The sequence below is a fragment of the Natrix helvetica genome (assembly GCF_964273705.1).
Source record: "Natrix helvetica genome assembly, chromosome: Z".
NCBI classification, from domain to species: Eukaryota; Metazoa; Chordata; class Lepidosauria; order Squamata; family Natricidae; genus Natrix; species Natrix helvetica.
The window spans coordinates 22478366-22504054 of NC_138554.1; the positions used below are offsets into that span (position 1 = coordinate 22478366).

Below are 25689 nucleotides of genomic sequence, written 5' to 3' on the forward strand. Positions count from 1 at the left end.
GACTAGGAATTTTAGGGCATCTTATAAGTGCACATGCAGTTATATTCTGACCTTGTGACTTTCTTTGTCAACTGCCTATCTTTCCTAGCATGGGTAGGAGTTAAATCTTGGAATCTGGGATACATGTCTGAATCAATCATGGATTTGAAAGTAAGAAGATAAAAGGAAGTCTGCATGATATTGCACGACATCACTAATGGTGTACCTGTATAAGTGAGACATTTCACTTAACTTGATGGCAAGTCTAAATTTAACCATCTATGCTGCTTCTACATATTTCTTTGAAAGTCATGGACAGAAAAGAAGAGGCAGAAACGTATTTTTAACCATTTGATATTCAGAAAGAAACGCATCATTCTGGTCTGATAGGAATCAGAAGTGATCAGATTCACACCAAATACAGCTTTGGAATTAATGTTGGGATATATGAGATGCGGTGGCTCAGTGGCTAAGACACTTAGCTTGTCAATCAAAAGCTCGGCAGTTTGGCAGTTCAAATTCCTAGTGCCGCGTAACGGAGTGAGCTCCCATTACTTGTCCCAGCTTCTGCCAACCTAGCAGTTTGAAAGCATGTAAAATGCAAGTAGAAAAATAGGAACCACCTTTGATGGGAAGATAACAGTGTTCCTTGCCCCTTCGGCGTTTAGTCATGCTGGCCACATGACCATGGATACGTCTTTGGACAGTGTTGGCTCTTTGGCTTTGAAACGGAGATGAGCACTGCCCCCTAAAGTCAGGAACGACTATCATATATGTGCTAGGGGAACCTTTTCCTTTATATGTTGACAGTGATAAGAATCTTACATGCACAAAGATGGAAAGGGCCACTGATTTCAATAAAGGAAGAACAGATGGTAAAGAGTTGCTAGAGATGGCAAAATTGACTGTTTTATTATGGATAATAATTTATCTAGTTCAGTTTCCATTTGGAAACCACTTGGTGATTTTGTACTCAAAGCTGAAAATAAAATAAAATTGTAATTTTAGGCTTTGATGATTAGAATGGCTTTGTTGTTATAGAAATGGCTTGAAACATTTAGAAATGTAAAGCAAAGTATTGAGGCTGTAACTTTTTTGCATTCTACAAAAGTTGCTACTTTTTTCTTTCTGTTTTACTTCTTTCTGCACTTTTCTTCTGTCTTCTTCAACTTTCTTAATTTTTCTTTGAATTTTTATTTATCTTATAATCAACTTTAATAAAAATTCAAAGAAAAGGAAATAATATTGTGCATTTGCCTAGTTTCTACTAGGCACTGTTACACTTCCCTTAAGATGTGAACCTCTCCTGAAGTTCCTCCCACCAATATGTCAGAAAAAAAGGAGGAATTTAACTTAGGCCCAGAGTAATAAAAAACTTTATAGGTAGTCCTCAACTTGCAACCATTCCTTCTTTGGCTGTTCGACTTTATAACGGCACTGAAAAAAGTTGACTTATGACCATTGCAAAATCCCTGGTGGTCATGTGATCAAAATTCAGATGCTTGGCAACTGGCATGTATTTATGACTGTTGCATTGTCCTGGGGGGGAGGTCATGTGATCGCCTTCTGCGACTTCTGATAAGCAAAATCAATGGGAAAGCTAGATTCCCTTAACAACCATGTTGCTAATTTAATAATTGCAGTAATTCACTGAACAACTGTGGCAAGAAAGATTATAAAATGGGGCAAAGCTCACTTAACAACTGTCTTGCTCAGCCACAGAAATTTCAGGCTTAATTATGATTGCAAGTCAAAGACTAGCCTGTATAGATTTTGTCCCTTCAATCTCCTTCAACATCACCAAGAATTTCAGCAGGTTTCCCCCCTTCCCCTTAATTGAGTGTTTTTCGGTGCATTAAAACATGGTATCTCCCTTTCTTATGATTGGATCTGGCAACTACAGTGCCATTGACCCTTTCATCTACCTGCTCACCTACCTCTATGGTATGGGATGATAACCAACTAATTTATTTCCAAGAAGTCAACACACCCAGCGCTGAATTAGTCTCTTGGTGCAAACCTCTACAGTCAATCAACTGTATTACCTTGGGGAAAATGCTCGAACCATAAAATCTCCTAGGTATCAACTGGGCAAACAGTTGTGCACAATCCAGGTAAGCAGGAAAGAGAGCCTGTGGGTGGGATAGGCAACCATATCAAAGCTTGAAACAAGAGTATAAAAAGAAAACACCTGACTTCAATAGACCTGTTTGTGATTCAGAGAGGTGAGTACCTGTAGGAAGCAGCAGAAGGCTGGATCAGGTTCCATTGTGGATCAGGTGAAGATTGTGATGGGTTGATTGTACCTGGGTGTGCAGCATCCAAGACTTAGTGAAATCCAAAAGTTAGGTGCAAGAGGTAGGTGTGTGTGTGTCAATGCTCTTGGAATGACTGCTGAAAGGACAATAGATAATGTCTTCTTTGTCTCTAGAAGGCTGGTACAGGGAGGTGTTCTTTGAGAGGGAAGGGGAGATGGAAGCAAAGAATAAAAAGAAGTGAGAATAGGCTAGAGGAAAAGAGGGAAGAAAAATAAAAACAATGAAAAATGGAGGAGAGGGAGATGGGGAAAATCCAGAATAAAAACAAGACAAGGGTGGAGGGAGAGAGAAGGGAAGGGAAGGGTAGAGAGGGGAAGGGAGGGGAGGGGAAAGAAAAGGAGAGGAGAGAAGAGGGCACTAGTATCAAGTAGGATAGGAGACTTTTGGGGAGGGTAAGCCATGAATTCTGGCTTTTCTCACCACTAGCCAGGTAGGATAGTTTGGATAAGAAAGTTGTTAGTTTGCAAAAGCTGGAGGTGATGATGGATTCCCAGTTTCTATGGTATTTTAAAGAAAGGTGAGGAAATTTGCCTACAGAAATGGATTGATGAGAGGAAACTATTATTTACATGCTGTAGATAAATTGAAATTTCTTCTGTATCCAGCTATTCATAAAAATTGATCTGGACCAAGAGTGGGTGGTAGCAAGGAGAAACATGACATTTGAACTCTTTGCACAATCTCCCTGTTGCCTAAATTTTGTAGCTGTGACAGGATAGCCTTTTTCAGGGGTGGGGGACATCTTTGAGCAATTTCTATACTTGTTTTCGGTATATAAAGACCCAGTATTAGTCATGGCATAGTGGCCTCATCTGAAAGAACACAGAATTTTCAGCCTTGAAGTTTCTGGGATGGGAGAGGTAGTTTAGAAACATAAATGCATTATACTTATTGGCGTTTTAATTTAGACTGCTGTATCTTGGTTGGATGGGAGTATAGGGCATCTCTGCATGCCCACATGGTGATTCTTGGGGTGGGGGTGGGGCTCCAGATACATCTATACTGTACATGATCTATTTATAACCCCACTTTTAGTATTTTTTATAAAAAAAACCTGAAGGTGGCAAACACACCTAATATTCGTTTGCTTTCCTATTTTCCTCACAACAACAACTCTATGAGGTAAGTTCAGCTGAGAGAGAAAGACTAGGCCAAAGTCACCTGGCTGCCTTTTATGTCTAAGATGGGACTAGAACTCACAGTCTCCTGGTGATTGGCCCAAAGATAGCCAGCTGGTTTTCATGCCTAAGGACGGGATAAGAACTCACCATTTCCTGTTTTTTAGCCCAGTTACTTAACCACTTGACCAAACTGTCCTTAGATTAAGATCACTTTTCATTCTGGCTAGGGAATTAAGATGGCTTCTCTAACCTTACCATATTGAGTGGAGATTTAACATAACCTTTCCCCAAACATCTCCAGTGCAAGCTGTTTGATATGTCATTTTAGTAGCCTGAATCTCTTCTCAGGACAAGGGAATATTTCAACTATTTTGGTAGCAGCACTTGATTATCAAGGGGAAGGCAAGTTGGTTAGAAATGTCCATCCTCTGGGACTACAGAGATTTGGGTTGCCAAGACATCTAGCCAGCTCACCAAATGCATGGATCTCTTTCTCCAGGCAAGTAACTTTGGGAAATGCACTAATTGCTGTACATTTAGAGCGGCAAAGCTGCTAGAGTGGCAAGGACAGAAATAGAGCTGGAGTGTTTATTTTGACTACTGTAGGTTCGCTCTTAATTTCTCCAGAGAATAGCCTGTGGGAGAAAGGGTTGCCAGGTTGTTTGAGATTTGCAGCCTCTTCTGGGGGTGTGGGAGGTTGATGCATTTGTTTCAAGAAACCTAGGTTTCCCCCCCCCTCCAGGAAAAAAATTGCAAGTCCCTAAGTTATGGGGGGGGGGGAGGACGACTGAGGAGGGGGGATTGTCAAACCAAAGAGCAAACAGAGATAAATTAGGCAGGAAGAACAGCACCAATAATGATTATGCTGATATACCAATTCCTTTGTTTATCCTTGTGTTACCAGTGAAATATGTTGGATTAGATTCAGATTGAACATGCTCCCTAAAGGCACTAGTAATCAAAAATCATCATGCATTTATTTTGTCTTTCCTTCTTTCTCAATTTTTCTCTACTAAAAAGAAAAAAGATGGAATATCTGGTGAGCAAACCCAGCAGTTTTTAAACTGATCTGCTGGGCATTAGTTCAAGAGGCCTTCAGTGAAGACTTTTATTGTCGACAATGTAGTTGGTAAAATTATAGGGAAGAGAATGGATGATTGCATGATACAAATTGCAGTTGTTTGCAGTAGTTGCTAGAGGAGTTGTTCTTTTAATCCATTATAATAATGAAACAGGTTAATTGCATTAATATCTTTGAAGATGTATTTTGTTTGATAACTTGAGGCATCCTTCCTCCTTCATATAATTTTAATTTAAAATAATTAACAGGAAGATTAAAAACTAAGATAAAGTAATTAAAAGAAGAGAAAAAGTAAGAAAAAAATCAGAAAAGGCTAAAAGTGCAAGAAAAAAGAAAAAGAAAAACAGAAAATAAAGAAAAAGATACAAAGAAGGGGCTTCCAATCCTATTGACAGCAGTTATAAAAGCAATTATAACTTTATCTATTAATCTGTGGTTTTAACACACCTCTCTTCTTTCTGTAATGTATCCTATCTAATCATCAATACCATAAATCGTAAATTCACTTTTTTTTGCTTTCCCCAAAATAGTCCATATGAGAATCTGTGACATAGTTCCTGAGATGAAAAAAAAAGAATTATCTGTCTCTCCAGGATTTATTTAATTTATTTGTATTCATTTATTTGTATCCTGCCTTTATTACTTTTACAAATAACTCAAGGAGACAAACATATTCAATGAGCATTCCTCCTATTGTCTGCATAACATAAATCCTGTAAAATGACTTGGGTTGAGAGAAAGTACCCAGCTGGCTTTCATAAAGCAAGACTTGAAGTCATAATGGCCCACTTTCTAGCCTGGTGCCTTAACCACTAGGCCATGGGGATGAGGGCTTTTAAGGGAGTTGATTATGAGTCAGTGATTCAGCATTCATCCCTTGTGGGAGTGGAATGGGACTGTTCAGACCCAGCTACCCAAACACGATAACCCTCCGAAGTTAACTCAAAGATTCCTTCAGGAACCCTGGCAAAAAGTTTCTTTCTCACCACAGACTAACACGTCTGGGAGATGAATAGTTGTCTGCCACATTTAGTCATATCTGCCCCCTGCCTTTTATCCCCAGAGCTAGGGTGGGGCTTCCCTAGCAGCGGTGGCTCTTCCTTCCCAAGGATCGGCCCACAGATTTCCACTGCTCTCCTCTCCTCTGCCTTCTGCACATCCATGGACCCACCTGTTCCTCCTCTTCCTCATCAACCACCTCCAAACCTGGGAGCTATTGACTCTCTATCTGAGGTCTGATGGATGTCCCAGGTTCCGCCTCTGTCGCTCTCTGTCTGCCAACTCCATTCCTTCTTCCCTCTCGGAGCTCTCAGGTTGCCTTGATACTGACCCTGACTCCCACACATCCTCCTCCTCTGATATGGCTGCTGGAGGGGCCGGTGGCTGACAGGCCGCAACAGGGACAAATTGCTACAGCCAACTTGCTGTTGCCACCTCAAAACAGCCACCTCTCCGTGGCCAACTCACCACAGCCAATTCGCTGTGGGACAACTCTCCATGGCCAACTCGCTGTGGGACAACTCGCGGCAGGACAATTGATCAATTTAATTAATTGTTTAAAATAAATAAATAAAATGTTTTCATTTTTGTCATTCAGATTTCATTTTGCCCCTCCTTTTGCACTCTTTTGTTAACAATTCTATTCCACAATTTCTTTGATATTAGTGTAACTCTTGCCCTGCAGCGAGTTGTCTCGCGGCGAGTTGGCCATGGCAAGTTGTCCCATAGCAGTTAGCCGTGGCGAGTTAACCGTGGTGAGTTGGCCATGGTGAGTTGGCTGCACCAAATTGTCATAGATGCTCTGACCTTGGCTTCCCAAGGGCATGAAGCAATTCCTTGTCCCGACAAAAAACCCCTTTTATATTATTTACTGTGAATTCTGCTCATTCACATCCAGCAAAGTCTTTCAAGGGAGGATTTATAGTCACAGACCTTATCTGGCTTGGAGAGCTGCCAGGCTGATATCTACAAAACTTGGCAAGGAGAGTCACAGGCCAATTAAGTAAACTAATTTTCTCCTGCAAACTCCACTCCCCTTTTGCTCCTCTTTTATTTCCTCTGGGAGGGCCATTCATCATCCACCTATGGCCTTACTCCCAAGTCAACCCCTGTTCTTTAGCTGTTCCCTTTGCCTGGCAACTCTGTGCATGCGCACACTGGGAACAGGCTCGAGCTGTTTGTCTGCCTCACTGATGTCTGCCTCTGAATGCAGCTCTGGTATACGGCTCTGGCCCCCTTTCTGCCTCCGACACAGAGCCCTCATCGGAGCCTTCCCCAGACTCAGGATTGGCCCATGTTCCTCCTCAACCTCCTCACTGTCCAAATCTGCTGCCAAATCCATTGGCCACTGGCAGGCCACAGCAATAGACCCTTGTGGGAGGCACTTTGGAAGAAGCCACAGAGAGACACGTGAATTGATCTAAGTACTTGGCCTATTGAACCACCCAAGTCCAGACATGCAATGGCTGGATCAGAAGATGACAATTTGAAGAACTAGAGGCCCTTTTTAACAGTTTGAGGAAGGATGAGAGCTGTGGTTAGTGGGTATGCATTATGCTTAACAGCCAGTTGTTAAGTGATCATTTGAAGTTCAGACTGACCCAAGAAAGGGGACTTGCAACCTGGATTTGAAGTTCCGATGTCAGACCCCCTCCATGATCAAATGATTGAACTTTGAACATTCGGTAACATGGCCACATTTGCGGCCATTTGCAGCATCCTGTGGTTTATGACAGTTTTGCACCAAACTGCTACTTACTTCCAGTTTTTGACAAAACTACATCCACAGTGAACCATTGGTTCACTTGACAACTTCAGTGTTCACTTAACGACTGCAGCATCCACTTAACATCTGCAGCATTCGCTTTAAGACCACTGCATAAAAGGTAGGCGGGCAGGTTTTCTTAGTGTCATATGTCAAGGAGAATTTGAGGATTTCTGCTTGCTTAAATGTAGATTAAGTCTTTTGGGAGGAGATTTTCCTGAGTCAAAATGGGGAAAAGATCATGCCAACTATTTTCATCATGGGTGGCTGGAAATGTACCCAGAAGCCTTGAAGAAGGAGTTAATGGGTAACCCTTTTGCTCACCTCTTGGTTAGAAGAGACCAGGTTCAAATTCTCACACTACTCTAAATTCCACTAGCTTATCTACAATGATTGCTATGAAGATAAAAAATTACTTTTGGGAGAGAGGAATCTGTACTTTCCCCCAGTAGGTATTTAGTGTACGTATAGTTGTTTGTTTACTGTTTGATTGTTTGAGTTGATAGTTCCTTGATTAGTGCATTATTTACTGCTTGATTATTGGTCTAGTATTAATCTTGGTATGAACAGCATCCAGTATTTGCTTAGAGCCATCTAGATAGTTGGCTTCTTCTTTCAATAAGCTCTTTATCTCTTAAGTGTTGGCATCTGCTGTGGGGCATTAAGAAAAGGTGGGGGTTGCTTTCTGCCTCTAAAAACACGTTTCTCCATATTCTCCCTTTTTAATATTCCTCAAAATATTTAATTCTTCGGAGTGGGTGAGTGGGGCTTTCCACACTGGTGAACAAAACTCCTTTTTTCTTTTGACCTTTTATTCTTGCAGTCCTAGAGGATGCTTCCCTCATGTCTGGCAGTGGCTCTTGAATGGTTTCCCCTTGCTTTGATGGTATTCCCCCAGAATAGGGGGAAGGAAGTTTCTGATGGCTGCAGATCTAGTCTCACCTCAGATAACCATTTTCCTTCTGCCCTCCATCCCAGGGCAAGGTGCAGTTGAGTGAACAAATATTGTTTTCACAAACGTATTTTACTTTGATCTATTTACTTTATGCTTTATAACCACAAACCTGTTTTGAAAAGTAACATGAGTTTTGAAAGGGATGTCAAGGCAAAAAAAAAAAAAAACCCCACTTTTGATTTTTTTTTGCTTATACAAAGGAGAATAGTCATACAATAGTCTGGCTCATCAGCTCTGTGGTAAACCAGAATGTGGTTGACTAGGTCTGGTTTAAGTTTGGGTGAGCTTAGCCAATTTTAGTTTATTTGGTAAACCATAATTTTAAAAAGCTTAATGAAGTGAGTTAATCCAGTCAATAACTCATTAGTATGTAAAAGCCTTGGGATTCAGAAAGAAAATATGCCCCGTGGTAAGTTTGCCTGTTTTTCAACCAATCTCTATAGCTCTGCTTCTAACAGAGCAGCCTTTATCTCAGGCAACATTTATTTAATCTCCTATCATTGAAGGTTGGCAGATAATCGTGTTTTTCTTCCTACCAGAATAAACTTTAGTTGCTGAGATATGCACCTTAAGCCATAGTTGCAGCCATTGGAAGTGGCACATCTAGTTCTGATATTCCCCATCAGTTGATAATGCTGCCTGAATGCATATAAGACCTATAGCATTATGTATTCTAGCTGAATTTCAGCTCCAAGAGCACGCACCGGAGGCAAATTCATTGTGTGTCCCATCACAATTGGCCAATAAAGAATTCTCTTCTCTCCTCTTCTCTTCTCTTCTCTTCTATTCCCACTCCCACTCCCACTCCCACTCCCACTCTACTCTATTCTACTCTATTCTACTCTATTCTATCCTTGTCCCTGTCCTATCCTATCCTATCCTATCCTATCCTATCCTATCCTATCCTATCCTTATTCTATCCTATTCTTTCTATTCATTTGGAAGAACTGCTGCCTGACTCCTGTCTGAAACCAAAGTGGATGAAAATCCCCAGCCACAATGGGAGGAGAGTAGTAGGTTTCCTGCAGTGACTGCAGGATGGATGGAGTAACTCCCTGCTCAACAGTGGAACTGGGTTTGCACTTCACATTCAGTTAAAACAAGTCAAGTTTAGTTCCAGTTGAATATGTTGTATGGACTCAGCCCACTGGGGTTTATGGCACCACCTGTTTTGTGAATCCAGCCAATTTTAATTTAACATAATAAATCATAAACAACAAAACTGCTTATCTATGGAGATTCTCAATCATCCAGGTCAGGGGTCGGCCAGCTTAAACATTCAAAGAGCCACAAAGGTCCTAACTGGAAGCCTCCCCCTTTCAATTCTGGAACCGACCGGAAGTCCGGTTCTCCCATCATAGAGTCTCCTCCTAGTGCAGCGTCCTTTTTCCTTTTACCAACCAGTGATAGGGAGTTGCAGCAGAGTGATGAAAGAGCCACATGCATCTCCAGAGCCATGGGTTGTTGACCCCTGATCGAAGTCATGGTTTTTCCAAAAAATGTTTTTTTTCCAAAAGGCAACTGGTCATTCTCTGTGTTTTCTTTGAAAACGTTTCACTTCTCATCCGAAGCCTCTTCTTCGGAATTGAAGAAGTTTCTTGGAGGAGAAGCGAAATGTTTTCAAAGAAAACACAGAGAAAGTCCAGTTGCCTTTTGGGAAAAACACCCTTGGGACAACCAAACTGGTTGTTGAATGAACCAGTCAACAGTGCTATGATTCTATTTACATTTGGCTAATCTTATAAAAGAAGTTGATTAGAGCCTGATTCAGTTTAATGCTCGGATGGAAGACATTTCAGCTCTATAATCTAATCTGGGAAGTTGGAAAAACACCTTTGAAAAAGACCATGGGAAGCACTTCCATCTTCTTGTTGAGAAAACTGCATGAGTTTCTCCATGAAGATTAATTTAAGGAAAGGAAGGTCTAATAACCATGCTTAAATGATTCTGGCTATGAATACAACTTCAAAGGGTAATTAATATCAATTAGATAAGTGTGGAGCCTCCCTCTTTCTGATTCTTGAATCCTCTAATTGTCCTCAAGCATATTTTTGCATCTCTCCATCTAAGGTCCACCTATAATCCCTCACAACCTTGTTGTGTATTGGCATTCTGTCCTTTACTTAACAGTGTGACTAATGGGTGAGAAAAAAAAACAGAAGACAGCTTTGCTAAGCAGCCGAATCTTGAGAGACATCAAAAAATTCCTCTGTGTTCTGTAGCTTCGTTACTGTATGGGGTGGGTGCCCAAACATATTAATGGCATTATCACAGAAGCTGCTTTTTGATTTGCCAAGAGCTGCCTTAATACCCAGTTTGGGAAGTTCAGATGCATCTCCCATGGAAGTCATCACTGTCCTGGTATTACTTATGACAACGTGTAGGAAGAGACCTCCCCAGGTCAGGTCCAACTGGCAGGGCAGGTTCCTCCTAAGTATTGCAATATTGATGCCTGCTTTTTCCTATGCCACTCCAGCGCTTGTTTTGGGTGAGAAGGAGGGGAACAACCCTTCAGGAAACCCTACTTGATTACAATAAGTAGAAACAAAAACCTTTTCCAGTGCTGAGTGTGCTTTCATCCCACATGCGGTCTTTGACGATCAATGATGCAGATGGCAAAGGATCTTCTCTCTCTCTCTCAACACTAGAAGATAGGGTCATTCAATGAAACTGGTTGATGCTCAGGTTCAGATCATAAAAAAGTAAGTACTACTTCGTGTTACAGAATGTGGAAGTTATTTCAGGTGACTTTAGAGAAAAAGAATGAAGCAAAAAAAAAAAAAACACCCATGTTTTTTAAGTGACTCCAGTTGACTTCCATTTCCAGAGCAAAATAACTTGTAGGACAAGATGCAAGTGCAAATAAGGAACAAGTTGAAGCATTATGCTGGATGGATGCACAGTCACTCAGATTTTTAGACTGGGTTTGGCATTTTTATCCTTACCAAGGACCTGAGATAGGCAGATCTTGTTGTTTGATGGTATTAATGGTATGTCTATAAGCTGTTCTGAGTAACGCTGCCTTTTGCAATTTTCTGAGTAAAGCTGCCTTTTGGTGATTTTGTCAATGCCGATGGCATTCCAGATGTTTGGAATTGGACCCAAGGAGATTTTTTTTTACTATTGATACTACCTTTGCTTTCTACAATCATTCCACTTCTGTTTCAAAGTCTTAGCATTTTGTGAACTTCTCCATTCCTTTCTCTTCTAGTCTCCTATTTTCAGCTCTGCCACATCCACCGTCTAGACTATTTTGTCTTTCTTATCAACAATTGTTAAGTTGGGGGTGTGATGTGACAGGTACTTTTCCGTTTGTATTCTAAAGTCGCAGAGAACTGTAGCTTTTTCATTTTCTATTATTCTGTCTTCCGATCAGTTCTTGCTTTCAGGAAAGTGAAATTTTTGCTATTACATTACATTACATTACATTGATGCTCTTTTTGTCATGCCACCACCCATGTTTCCCCCAAAATAAGTCCGGGTTTTATTTTTTGGGGGGACCCAAAATAAACACTAGGGGTTATTTTGGGGGACGGGGTTATTTTCTCCCCCCCTCAAATGTATGGGAGGCCCACTTCTTCTGCTTGCTCATGCTGGGGCAGGAAGCCACATGGCAGGCTGCTGCCGCTGTCATGAAGTAGAGGATGGAGCTGCCCCACACGCCCCACACTGGTTTACCTCAGGGCCCCTGCAGTCAGGCCACCCATGCCCTGATACCTGCTTTGCCTTGCGGGTGCAGCACCAGCACGCCACTCAGCCTCCTGCTCCGTTGCGGCCGTGAACAAGCAGAAGAAATGGGACGGCAGGCATGTGGGCTACTGCTGCAAATTGTTATTGGTGCTGCCGCCGCAAGGCTGATGTCGGGGCGTGGATGGTCCGACTGCGGTAAGCTGGTGCGAAGCGCATGGGGCAGCTCCACCTCCCTGCCTCACCTCGTGGCCATGGTGCCGCAAGCAATCAGAAGAATGGGTGGGCAGCCAGCTGCACAGGGTCTTAGGTAGAGCTTTTTTTTATGTGTGTGTGTGGGGGGATAGGGGCTATATTAGGCGTATGCAGAAAAACATGCTAGGTCTTATTTTGGGGATCGGTCTTATTTTCAGAGAAACAGAGTATTTGTAGTCAGTCTGTACAATCTTCTCAACTAACACTGTTTCTTCAGCTTCTTTGCAGGCATTTGGTGCCTGTTGCTGTTTTCTCAATTCTGGCTTTATACGCATTTGTTCTTAAGTCTTACTGCAGTCAGAATTAGCCCCTCCGTTACTTTCTTCAGCTTTCCCGCTCTTAGCATTGTTAGGTTTTGCTTTTATCTCCTTTGCCTGTTAAGGTTTTTTTTTTTGGGGGGTATACTGGCTTGTAGTAGTTTGCCTTGCCATGTCTCTCTTCATTTCTTCATTTAGTCTTTCTTAAAGGCCAGCCTGGTTTCTCTGGAACTAGTAAGCCTTCATGGTGTATCAGGCTCACTGCATGTTCTTCACTATCCTTCAGATATTCTTCCCATGCCCTTTTTATTTCTTTAGCTATCTGGTGTACTTGAAACATTTCATGCCCACATATACTCCCTGGTAAGTTGTAGAGTCTGTCAACATCGCTGCATTAATGAAGGGCATGATTCATTGTCATTATTTTTCTAGTCGTCTTATCCAGAGCTTTTAGTTCTGCATAAGTCCAGTCCACTCTTCCAGCTGCGTATCTAATGCTTGGAATTTCCCAGGTTTAATTGCCTTGATGGTACTTCTTGCACTAAATTTGGAGTTTCAGACCTTCTTCACTCTCACGATGCATTCATTTCTAACCTTCTTCTTGATTTACGTGTGCTTGATGTCAACCCAGATACAGGTAGTCCTTGACTTACAATGGCTCATTTAGTGACCATTCAAAGTTACAATGGCATTGAAACCAGTAACTTATGAACTTTTTTCACGTTTATACATTTGCAGGATTCCCTGCTCAAGTGATCAAAATTCAGATGCTTGGTAGCTGACTCATATTTATGACTGTTGCTGTGCCCCAGAATCATATGATCACTTCTTAAGATCTTCTGACAAGCAAAGTCAATGATTCACTTCAAAACTGTGGCAAAACTCACTTAACAAATGTCTTGCTTAACAACAGAAATTTTGGGCTCAATTGTTGTCATAAGTCAAGGACTATCTGTCTTTTTAGTGAACATCTTCATCTATACTCTTATTGTTATTATTATAGATGACTGCACAATCAGCCAGATGTTTACACTGAATTTGGCATTTTTATTCACCTATTGCAGGGATGTCAAACTCAAGGCTTAGATCTTGCCCGCGGGGCTGCCCTGGGAACAGCGAAGGACTGGCCCACCGTGCCTCTGATAGTTAAAACGGAGCTCGCGAGGGCTGCCCCCCCTGAGCTCTATTTTCACTGGTAGAAGGTTGCAGGAGGCTGTCAGAACCGAAAACGGAGTCCAGGAGCCCGTTTTCACTGCCAGAATGCCTGGAGCACCACAAGCGCCCCCGACACAAGTCATGTCATGCTGGCCATGCCCACCCCAGCCACACCCACCCCAGCCCCTCCCTCCTGAGGTTAAACAACCCTGATCCAACCCTCAATGAAATTGAGTTTGACATCAAAGTCTTAACATGGGCAGAGGTTGTTGTTTGATTATATTAAAGGCATTATTGTTATTACAATTAATATTCTAATGCTATTAAGTACCCAGTCAAGGTCTTTTTCTTGTCTGTTTAAGCTTTCTAGAACTATCTACTCTAACAGCATCCTGCCTAGAAGACAAGACATAATTAGTGCACCAGTGTAGTTTAGTGATCATAATGTTGGATCAGGATGAGGAAACCAACTCAATATTCTACCTAGTGATGAAACTCACTGAGTAACTTAGGGTTAATTGCTACTTCTCAGGCTAACCTATCTCACAGAGTTGTTCTGAGGATAAAGCAGGGAAGAGGGAATTCCTGTCTTAGTTCCTTTCAGGAAAAGAAGGAAGTACAGATATAAATACAAAAAAACATGAATTAATCTATTAATTTTGCTTTCTCCTGTTTTTTTTTAAAACAAGCTAGTATTTTCCATCTTGCACTGTAATGAAATATACCTAAAACATTACTTTTGATCCTGTTTATAAATAAACTTGTGAGTTTGTTTTGAAGCACTTATTTTAAAAACAAACTTAGCAAAATTCTCATTAACCCCCAACAGCCAAAACGCAATAGATAAATGTATTTCTAGCACAGAGTATGGAGTACGTTGTATCTAACAGCTTCCTAACATGACCAGACGCTGCTCAGAAAAAGAAGCTTAGAGTTTTTGTCCCCCTTTTAAAAGGAGTTGCCAATTCTGTAATTTATTAAAACAACACCAACTATAACCCACACGTGAATGAAATTCTCATTATATCCTAGATGAGATTTTAATTCGTTCCAGTAGGGATTTTTCTGCTATTTTTTTTAAACGAAGCCTGAGAATTACACATAGCATCTAAGCGCTGGAGAGAAGCTGTTCAGGAGTCCCATTGTGTGTGCGCGTGCGTGCGAGAATGCTCAAACAAACTCTTACTGCCTCAAGACAGCAAATAAAAAGAAAAAAGCTAATGAGGGAGAAGAGATACTTTGCTACATCACATCAGCTTTCCATAACCTCCAAATTGAAATTCTGGCTGTTATAGCTGTAATTGGACATATCTGGAAGGTCTGGAGGGTTTCCCCCCCCCCCTCCTTCTTCAAGTCGCAAATAGACCGTGAACCAAGACGATTTGAGTTCCAATTTTCTGTCTGCCACTCCATGCTGCTGATTTTTCTCTTCCTCATTGTCAAACGTTCATAAATCTGTTCTCATTTTCAGAGGACACAACTAATTCTCCTGGCTGAAAGGAAGAATCCTTTGATTTTGGTTTTGCCGCCAAGTTTCACACTTATTTTCAAATACTTTCCTGTTATCTGCTGGGCCTCAGGATGTTCAAAGAGTATTTCCAATATAAAGGGATCAGTTTTCCTCAAGTCATCTATGCAGAACCTGTGTTGCAGATGGTAGAAAAGGATTTCCAAGTCCGAGATGACGATATTTTCAATGTCACTTATCAGAAATCAGGTAGAATTTTTTGAGCTACTTGTGGGGAGGGAAAATGCTTCAGATTAGTGGGTGATAGCAAGTTGAATAGATTCTTTGTGTGTTTTTTTAAAAGAAAAATAGAATTAGTGTTCCATTTAGTTTCCATATGGGGACCTAACTCTTATTAATAGCATAAACAATTTTTACAAAACACTGCTTTTGGTAACAACAAAAAACCAACAGTAGACAGCACTAGGAGTTAATATGTGACATTTAAAAATAGCTAAAGCTTTTTACATTTGTTTTCATTTATTGTAGTTTGTAAAATATTTTGACTTGGAACTTCTTAATAAAGCACAAGATAGAGAGGCAAATGGATGATATTACACGGCATGGCCTTAAATAATAGTATGCATGGCATCCTTTGGAATCATTTGTGCCACTTTGGCATTAAATAGAAATAAATATTTGTAGCTTCAAAATGCTCAAAGAAGTATCCAGGAAACTTCAGATCAAAACAGGGTTTTTCAGCCTTGACAACTTTAAGATTTGTAGGCTTCAACTCACAGAATTCTCCAGCATGGCTGGTTGAGGAATTCTGGGACTTGAACTCTATGGATCTTAATTTGCAAGATAGAGAAACACTGGATTAGACGCCAAGAGAGGTCAGCTGAGATGGAGTCTTCTGGCTTTCACAGGCGGGAATTTTCTTAGTTCTCTCAAAAGAACTATATTCTCAAAAGAACCATTAATATACATACTCTGCAAGTGTATACATAATTACTGTATGCAATTGCTGAGATAAGGAGATTATGTATATAGAAAAAATGCTTTTGTTGTTATTCAGAATTGCCGTAAGCGGAGCAATTGTACAATTGCGATTCTGTAGATTTCCGGGAAGCCCTGTTTGAATTGCAGCTAATAAAACGAGGGAATAACAGAAGGAAAATATTGAAAATAAGCTTAGTTCACCACTGTCTTCCCCAGATGCGTGACTTCAACTCCCAGAATTCCCTAGCTGGTTTGGTTATTGCTGCACACATCTGGAGAGATCAACCAGCTTGGGAAAGGCTGTTCTAATTTTGATTAGGCCTGGGCAATTCTATCCAGATCTTGGATGATTGGCCTGGTTTTGCTAAATATTAAGAGAACAGGTAGCTTTCAAAGCAGCTAAGCAAGGTTTCCTACCCTTGAGTTAAGAGATATACAAGTAGTTCTCGAATTACAATCATAATGGATCCTCTTGGAATGCCATGGGGTTAAGTGAATCAGTGGTCCAAGGTTGATGCAGTTTTGCCGAAAACCAGAAGTAAATGCTTGTTTTCAGTAAAATTGTCATAAAATGACACACATCAGTAGGATGCTGCAAGCGGCCAATATAATGCAGTCCAGTTACCGAGCGTCAAAATGTGTTAAACTGACTATAAGTTGTCTCATGATCCAGGTTGTAAGAATGGTACACTCCAGATAAGTCTGTCAGAATTTCAAACGGTCACTAAGCAACTGGCCATAAGTCGAGGACTACCTGTAGACCAATTCAGTAGCATGAAGGCAGATGATGCAACTTTCTGAGTGAAACTAAGCAGGCCTTACTCAGACCAGAGCATATTTAGAGAAATACAGCTGTGTACAGATAGTCCTCAACTTATAGCAGTTCATTTCAGGGGTGGGTTCCGTATTCTTTTACTGCCGGTTCACTCAGGGATGATGTGTGCTACATGTGCATGTGCAGTAGTGAAAAAATTGCTTCTACACATGCGCAGAAGCAAAAAACAAGATGACGGCGTCTATGGCGCTGCCGATAGAACCGGTTCAGGGGCGTGGGCCGAGTTACTACCTACCCAGCTGAACCGATCTGAACCAGTAGGAACTCACCTCTGGTTCATTTAGTGACTGTTCAAAGTTACAATGGCACTGAAAAAAGTGACTTATGACCATTTTTACATTTATAGCCATTGCAGCATCCCCATGGTCATGTGATCAAAATTCAGATGCTTGGCAACTGACTCATATTTATGATGGTTGCAGTGATCCCAGGGTCACATGATCCCCTTTTACGACTTTCTGGCAAGCAAAGCGGAAGCCGGATTCACTTAACAACCATGTTATATATAACACTTTATTGCACACACACACACACACACGGATTAAATACTGCTTTCTTGGAATGATGGGGACTTTTTTTAGGAACAGTGTGGATGCTGGAGATTTTAAGTCTCATCCATAGCAATGGAGACCCTACCTGGTGCCAAACCACACCCAATTGGGATCGAGGTCCTTGGTTCGAGACAGTGGTAGGATACAGGACAGCTGTGGCCAACAAATCGCCACGCATTATTAGCTCTCACCTGCCTGCCCATCTTTTTGCCAAGTCTTTCTTCAGATCCAAAGCTAAGGTAAGAGGGAAATTATGATCACAGCAGACTTCCATCTTTCTGTAACTCTGACCATTGCTCCATTAGTAAGCTTGGGTGACGGAGCACTGTCAGGATTGAGGCCTAGTGTGGTTATTCTGTCATTGTTTTTTTTAAAAATTGATTTATAGAGTGATCCAGTAGCAAGCCAGGATCAGTCTTACAGATGAACAGATTTTAGTTGTTTGGCTGATACCCCTGTAAATTGAACAGTCTTGGGTGGGGTGCAAACCAAATCAGGAACAAGCCATGAAAACAATAATGAATACTGTCTCTATGGCAAATTGTAGTTTTAAATATTAATCCACTGCAATAAAGCAAACCAGAGTTTATTTGGTGGTCCTGTTTAAATGAGACCTCTGAGTTCAGAAGACTCGGGAAAAAGTTTCTCATTGGGCTTACGTTCTACTCCCAGTCATTTCCTTTTAGATGTAAAACATTTGGCCTATTACAGGTAGTCCTCGACTTACAACCATTATTCAACATTCAAAATTACAATAGCACTGAAAAAAGTGACATGACTGGTTATGATGACGGTTGCCGCATCCCCATGGTCATATGATTAAAATCTGGGTGCTGGGCAACCGGCATTTGTTGGTTGCAGTGTCCCATGGGTCATGTGATCTCCATTTGGGACCTTCCCAGCCAACTTCTGACAAGCAAAATCAATGGGGAAAGCCAGATTCACTTAACAACTGTGTGATCCACTAAACAACTGCAATGTTTCATTTAACAACCATGGCAAAAATGGGGTGCGGCTCAATGGTGGGATTCAATTTTTTTTTACTACCAGTTCTGTGGGGGTGGCTTGGTCGGTGGGGCATGGCTTTGTGGGCATGGCTTGGTGGATGTGGCAGGGGAAGTAAAATCTCCGTTCCCACTCCACTCCAGGGGAAGGTTACTGCAAAATCCCCATTCCCTCCTGATCAGCTGGGACTCGGGAGGCAGAGAATAGATGGGGGGGGGGGGGCAGTCAGAGATGCTATTTACCAGTTCTCCAAGCTACTCAAAATTTCTGCTACCAGTTCTCCAGAACTAGTCAGAACCTGCGGTGCGGCTCACTTAATAACTGCCTTACTTAGCTATGAAAATTTTGGGCCCAACTGTGGTTGGAAGTCAAGGGCTGCCTTTGTTATCATTGTTATTTTGTCCTGACTACACTTATCAATAGCTAAGCAGACCAGGGAAAAGAACAGAATCTATTTTGAGTAGGGCTTGTTTGCTCAAATGGGCTCTGCTATTTTCTGATGTTGCTTCTTAATTTTTCGACATCTTCCAACCATCCCACATTTTTCTGTGCATAGATAATCTACACAGTCAGGAACCCCAAAGATGTCTTGGTGTCCTTCTATCATTTTGCTTCAATATTTAACCCCTACAAAGACCCTGGGACCTTGGATCAATTTCTGGAGGGCTTTCTAAAAGGAGATGGTAAGTGAATGGGTGTAGAAGAAATTTTGGTCTTCTTCCGTCCACATATGTCTACTTTTCTCTCAATCTTCCCATCTAATTCCTCTTGTAATTACAGTGCCTTTTGGATCCTGGTTTGACCATGTTAAAGGTTGGATGAACTTGAAGGACAAAGAGAACTTCTTCTTCATTACATATGAGGAGTTGCAAGAGGTTGTTATTATTTTATTTTGCTTTTCAGTTCAGCTGGGTTTTATGGGTGTTATGAGCAGAGATACAAGCCGGGGTGGGCTGCTATGGGTTTGCCCGGGTTTGGGAGAACCAGTAACTAACGTTATGGCCAGTTCGGAGAACCTTCAAATCCCACCCTGGCGCCCCTCCCCTCCCAGGAGTCTCCATGCGGCCCATTTTGGATGTGAGGTAAGTGTAGGGCCCACATGGAGGCTTGGGGAAGGGGGAAAATGGGCCTCCTGGAAGGCCTCCAGAGCATGGGGGAGCAAGGTTTTTACCCTCCCGGAAGTTCAAGAAAAGCCTCGGGAAGGCAAAAATGCACACACACACCCGCTATGGTGCAGGAGACTGACTAGGCCACCCTCACCATGGCCATACCCACCCAGCAACCAGGTAGAGAACCCGTTGCTGAAATTTTTGAAGCCCACCCCTGGATACAACCAGTAGGAATAGGAGATTCCTGGATTTGACTGAGATGGTCAAATTCTGAAGGTAATTAAAAAGTGTGGAAATTCTCTGTTAAATTTCTTAGGAAGACCACGAGGGATGAGGTGCTAGGGGCCCAAAGGGGGGGGACCACTAAAATACAAAGACAAAGAAATTACCATTCTTAAGCAAATTCCGAAAAAAATAAGAGACAAGAGGAGGAAGTATTCCTCCTTATCAAAGAAATTATATAATAAAGGAATTTGGTTTAGATGGTTATTGCCAGAAGGAATGTTGATCATCTGGGAGGGAAACAGAATTAGAATTAACACAGTTGTGGAGGCAGAGGCCTTCATTAAAAAACATAGTGCCTTCCTAGAGGAGGAAAATATAAGAGGTAGTGAAAAAGTTGACAATACACAAGATATGAAGGAGGGAGGGGCTGCGGCTCCGCCTGAAGACAGGGGGAAGAGAGCAGTATCGAAAAGACTCAGGTCACAAAAATAAATGTATTTGAAGTATCATTGTAATTGCTGATGTATTAGAAAGTGGCAAAAGAGATGATTGAACACATGGTTGATACAATGTATAACAAGATGCTGTTTCTGCTTATCGTTTATCTTTTGTTCTTTCTTTTCTGTAAAAGTTGTGAGATTTGGAGAGATTTCTACGTCTAGCACGATGGAGCTGCCAAAATTTTTGTATATCCACTTACCCTTTCCCATAAATGTTTAAAAACCAATAAGATTCTTTAAAAAAAAAGTGTGGGAATTCTCACACTATCCTTTTGGTGATAATCAGCAGGGATGACTGTCCAGCTTTCACAGATCCTTGACTAACTCAATGCTTTATGCCAGGGCTCCCCAAATTTGGCAACTTTAAGACTTGTGGACTTCAACTCCCAGAATTCTCCAGCCAGCTGGCTGGAGAATTCTGGGAGTTGAAGTCCACAAGTCTTAAAGTCACCAAGTTTGAAGACCTCTGCTTTATGCTCTCCAAGATGCAAAATGTCTGTGGAGGAGACCGTCCCACCTGTCTGTGCCATCAAGACAGAGTTTATTCTCTGCTAGACCACCAACTGAGTTTAGGAGGGAATGATTATTTATCTACTTACTATCAAATGATTTTGGGCAGCTTGCAAGGTCCATAAATAACAGTATATTATTTGCTATGTTTCAAGCAAAATATATTTATGAGTCAACTTTTCTTGTTCGCTCAATAATCAGAGTGCTTTTGAACACCTGAGTTCTCACAGCACTCAAAGCCATGGTTAATTCAACCACAGTGTAATCAGTTAGTCCAATTTTCTTTATTTCCATAAAGGATTGAACCAAAAACTGATCACATCAACTAGGTTTGGTGTGGGTTTCCCCCCCCCCCCAGTTAGATGAAAACATATAAGTTTATGATTCATTTTGTCATAGAGTTATGTGTACTGTGTATGGAGTTCTTGGTGCTCTCTGAACTTGGTTGTTTCCTTGGAAACATTTCATTACCTAACTAGGAAATATATTCAGTACAAGTTGTTCATGGAGTTTGCTGCTGATAACAATGATGATGTTGCCTAGTTGGGCAACAAAACTGCAAGCAAACAACCAAGCTCAGCACGCACCAAGATCTCCATATGGTAGTTCAAACCTGAGTTATATTCTCTTCTATTGTACTGTGTATGTTTACACAGGCAAATGTTATAAAAATGCCAAGTCTTAATACATGTACAACTCAATTGCCCATTTAATGATACCCTACCAGTTAAGAAGGGAACGAAGAAGACTGAATCTGTATGATTCAAATGCCTGTCTGTATTCAACAGTGGTCAATAGTGGCCATAATAGCAAGCACTATTGTAGTGAAAAAGAGACTGGCTAGGACCTCCAGTGTAGAAAGGGGGATTAACACATTTGTTGCGTCAAGATAGGGCCCAGGGTTTTTATATCTAGGGTTTCTCAGGCAACACAATTCAAACCAACTTAGAGGTGAGTGTGTGTGGGAAGAATGGCTGATTTCTGACTTTGTACTAAATCCTCCATTTGTCTGGTTCTGGTTTGGCTTGTTGAGTTGACGTAATCCATTGGGGCAGATCAAAAGACATCCAGTTAAACATTGCTCAGCACTATGTATAAATCTAGTTAATGAATTTGGATGCTTTACTGAAAAAGCATTCTGAAAACAATATTGTGGGGGCATAATTGTTTTGTTCCCCTCCCTGGATTAGAGTTTCTCCAACAGTGTAAGAGCATTGATGGTTTTGGAAGGAACCTGCTAGTTAAAACTGAGTTTGAAACATTTTCTGTCTTGAGCAGAATTAATGATGCCAGGTGTGTGCCACCCAGAGTGGTTTTCAGGCTGTCTTGTCTAATTGTCCTCCAGGATCTGCGAGGGAGCATTGTTCGTATCAGCAAATTCTTAGGCAAAGATTTAGATGATGCAGCCATTGACTCTGTGGTTGTGAATGCCTCCTTTGAATCCATGAAGAGTAATAAGATGTCCAACTTCTCACTCACGCCGAAGTTCATCATGAACCAAAATAAAAGTGCTTTCCTTCGCAAAGGTAATGAAGGGATGGAAAGGGGAATCATTTACCATCTGGATTTGCCTCATCCAGGTTAATCTTTTAGGGCAGCAGTTCCCAACCTTGGCCATTTTCAGGGGTATGGACTTCAACGTACATAATTCTTCTCCATGGCCATGCTGGCAGTGGGATTCTGGGAGCTGAAGTCCACAAACGCAGAGATGGTCCAGGTTGGGGAACATTATTTACAGGGATGCCACTGAACTCCAACCTCTTTGCTTTCCTTGCCAGCTACAGGAATTTTGAACTGTAAGACCTGGCAGGATCCTCCTCTGTCCTTCCAGTTCTCTCAGCTTCTTTCCGAGATACTTATCGCACTCTCTTTAGCATTTCTTTGGAAACATTTATGCCACCTTGTTCATATCCTGTGTTGAAATCAAATGATTTTCAAGATTAGCTTTCTTCAGCATGATTCACTTGCTTTGGACTACAGCTCTTAGGATTCACAGCACCAATCTGAATTCTGGGGTTTGGGGTTTGGCTTGTCTGCAGAGGACCAGGTTGGTGAAAAAACACTTTAAAAGATAGTGAATTAATTATAATGGGAGACACACATTTTAACATCACACAGTCAAGCCTCCTGCCATTCACTGGTCAACAAATCAGTCTGGGACATATTGTTTTCAGGACTGTATTCACAGTTTTACGTCTGACGTTGACCAACAATTTGGCTCAGGTTGATCTACCTAATTTAGGGGTGTCCAAACTTGGGAACTTTAAGACTTATGGACTTCAACTCCCAGAATTCCCCAGCCAGCCATGCTGGCTGGGGAATTCTGGGAGTTGAAGTCCACAAGTCTTAAAGTTCCCAAGTTTGAACACCCCTGACCTAGTTGAACAGTGTTGTTCTTGGAAAGCAAGGATTCAACTCTTCAAGGTATCCCTGGTCAGAGGAACAGAAGGGTGGAGACATTGATCCCTAGTTTTATAGTACGAAGTTTGTTATACTCTGGGATGCTCTGCTTAACTGAAATAGTTAAGAAAATAGACACATGGATCTTTTCCTTTACTGGTCTGAGCATTTGGCTTGTTATATTGAGCAGAGGTGGCGCAGTGGTTAGAATGTAGTACTGCAGGCCACTTCATCTGACTGCTAGCTGCAGTTCGGTAGTTCAAATCAGCTCAAGGTTGACTCAGCCTTCCATCTTCTTGAGGTGGGTAAAATGAGGACCCAGATTGTTGGGGGCAATATGCTAACTCTGTAAACCGCTTAGAGAGGGCTGCAAAAGCACTATGAAGTGGTCTAGTTTAATGAAAAGAAGGACTAGGGGAGACATGATAGCAGTGTTCCAATATCTCAGGGGTTGCCACAAAGAAGAGGGAGTCAAACTATTCTCCAAGGCATCTGAGGGTAGAACAAGAAGCAATGGGTGGAAACTAATCAAGGAGAGAAGCAACTTAGAACTGAGGAGAAATTTCCTGACAGTTAGAACAATTAATCAGTGGAACAGCTTGCCTCCAGAAGATGTGGATTCTCCAACACTGGAAGTCTTTAAGAAGATGTTGGATAGCCATCTGTCTGAAACGGTATAGGGTTTCCTGCCTAGGCAGGGGGTTGGACTAGAAGACCTCCAAGGTCCCTTCCAACTCTACTATTGTATTGTATTGTATTGTATTGTACATAATTGCTATTGCTATATTTGCATTGATATCTGCATTGATAAAACACAGCAACAAAGTAATCTTGATGACATCATTCTTAAGAATTCTATATCAAGGGCCAAGTAATAGCCCCATATAGAACTAGGATTTCTGAATGCATTTCCTCCATGTGGAAGAAAAAAACCTAATAATTTAGAAATCCAAACATTAAAATTTTAAGAACAGACCTACTTGCTCAATATTTCTTAAGAGCTTCAAGAAGAATCTATATTCATCCCAAAGGGGAACAAACATAATTTTAAGATAATAATCTTCCCCAAAAATTAAAATTAGTGAGAAAAATATTGTCTATCCCTATTTTTGTGTTCTTAGTCAATTTAAGATGACACTCTTATATTTCAGAGCAAATTATTTGGGGAAAACCACCGATTTCTTTTAGGTAAATACCATAGAATACTTCCTCCACCATATCTGACTCTAATGAGTTATTATTTTATGTTTTGGTTTCTAGGGATTTCTGGAGATTGGAAGAATCACCTAACTAAGGCACAGAGTGAATGTTTTGACCAAGTCTACCATGAGCGTCTACAAGATTTAAGTGTCACTTTCCCCTGGGACAAGAAATAAATTTGCCTTTTTCCAGTTGATTCTCCATTACTGGACTAATTAGTGACTTATCAGGATAGTCATTGTCTAGTGCAGTGTTTCTCAACCTTGGCGACTTTAAGTCCTGTGGACTTCATTTCCCAGAATCCCCCAGCCAGCGCAGCTGGCTAGGGAATTCTAGGAATTGAAGTCCACAAGACTTAAAGTCGCCAAGGTTGAGAAACACTAGTCTAGTGCAAGATGTTGTAGATTAGCGGGAACATCTATGGGTGGTACAGGAGTTATTCAGAGGATTCTCCTGAATTTCATGGTAGAAGAATGTGATTAGGGGAGGATAATTATTAAGGCCAAGAAATTAGAGCTCAGGAATATGTGGGATGGGGTGGATTAAGATTCCAGAGAGGTAACCAAAGTATAGCACTGATATCTTAAGTCTCAAGATATGGTTTTGAACATACATCTTGCTGAAATCAAGCACATCTGAATCTGGTTAGTGCCTGGATGGAAGACTAACCTACTGTCTGTGAACCCCCTTGTCCCTGATGGAAATTGCATTGTAAATATAATATAATAAATAAACTCAGGCAACCAATGCGTCTTTCTTTTGAAGAAGCACAGGTAAACACATCTGCTCCTCAGATTCATCATTGGTTTCTGATTCCTGTTATCCTGGGGAGATAAGGCTGACTCCATTATCTGTAGCTGTAGCCACCTGGGGTAGAACTTCAGGGAATAAGCAGAATATTTCCTGTTGCCATGACAGTTCTGCTCCTTTGTTATGGTAATAGGCCACCACATCTTGACTCTGCCGCAACAGGAGACCTAGGATAGACCAGGTATTATTAGTACCACTTTCATTAGGTCAAGGGTTACACTTGGCTAGTATTAGATAGGTATGCTGGAGTTACGGTCCAGAAAAGGGGATAAAGTCAGATGAAAGAAGTGAGCTAATTGAGGGGAAGAACCTTGAATGAATTTATGTTATATTAGAAACTAATGTCAACCAGTTATTTGAATTGAATTTGAATTTGAATTTATTAGATTTGTTAGCCGCTCCCTCTCCACAAAGGGACTCGGGGCGGCATTTGAGAATGTGGATTTTAGCTAAATAGACTTTACAGTTCAGAGGTAAATTTTTAAAGTATTCTTGTGGGGAGGGGACATACCCATGATTTGGG

General features: G+C 41.3%; 1 protein-coding gene across 4 annotated transcripts; it reads left to right on the top strand.

Annotated features, from left to right (window-relative positions):
- Positions 1-1857: 1857 nt before the first annotated feature.
- On the top strand, positions 1858-25091 carry SULT2B1 (sulfotransferase family 2B member 1). Of its 4 annotated transcripts, XM_081969680.1 has the most exons (8): positions 2209-2337; positions 15044-15289; positions 17438-17646; positions 18969-19095; positions 19193-19287; positions 22102-22282; positions 24417-24547; positions 24726-25071. In XM_081969680.1, the coding sequence occupies exons 2-7, from the start codon at positions 15154-15156 to the stop codon at positions 24530-24532; spliced, it is 864 nt and encodes a 287-aa protein (XP_081825806.1). In that variant the 5' UTR covers positions 2209-2337; positions 15044-15153; the 3' UTR covers positions 24533-24547; positions 24726-25071. The 4 variants fall into 4 exon arrangements, with proteins under 4 accessions (XP_081825804.1, XP_081825806.1, XP_081825805.1 ...); XM_081969678.1 differs by lacking the exon at positions 2209-2337 and adding an exon at positions 1858-2093 and having other exon boundaries at positions 24417-25091; XM_081969679.1 differs by lacking the exon at positions 2209-2337 and adding an exon at positions 2678-2814 and having other exon boundaries at positions 24417-25091.
- The last annotated feature ends 598 nt before the right edge of the window (positions 25092-25689 follow it).

Bases quoted from the DNA above. Each gene is read 5' to 3' on its own strand.
- SULT2B1 (XM_081969678.1), top strand. From the start codon at position 15,154: ATGTTCAAAGAGTATTTCCAATATAAAGGGATCAGTTTTCCTCAAGTC. The intron at 17,647-18,968 runs GTAAGAGGGAAA...TTCTGTGCATAG, and splicing joins TCTTCAGATCCAAAGCTAAG to ATAATCTACACAGTCAGGAA. The intron at 19,096-19,192 runs GTAAGTGAATGG...TTGTAATTACAG, and splicing joins GGGCTTTCTAAAAGGAGATG to TGCCTTTTGGATCCTGGTTT.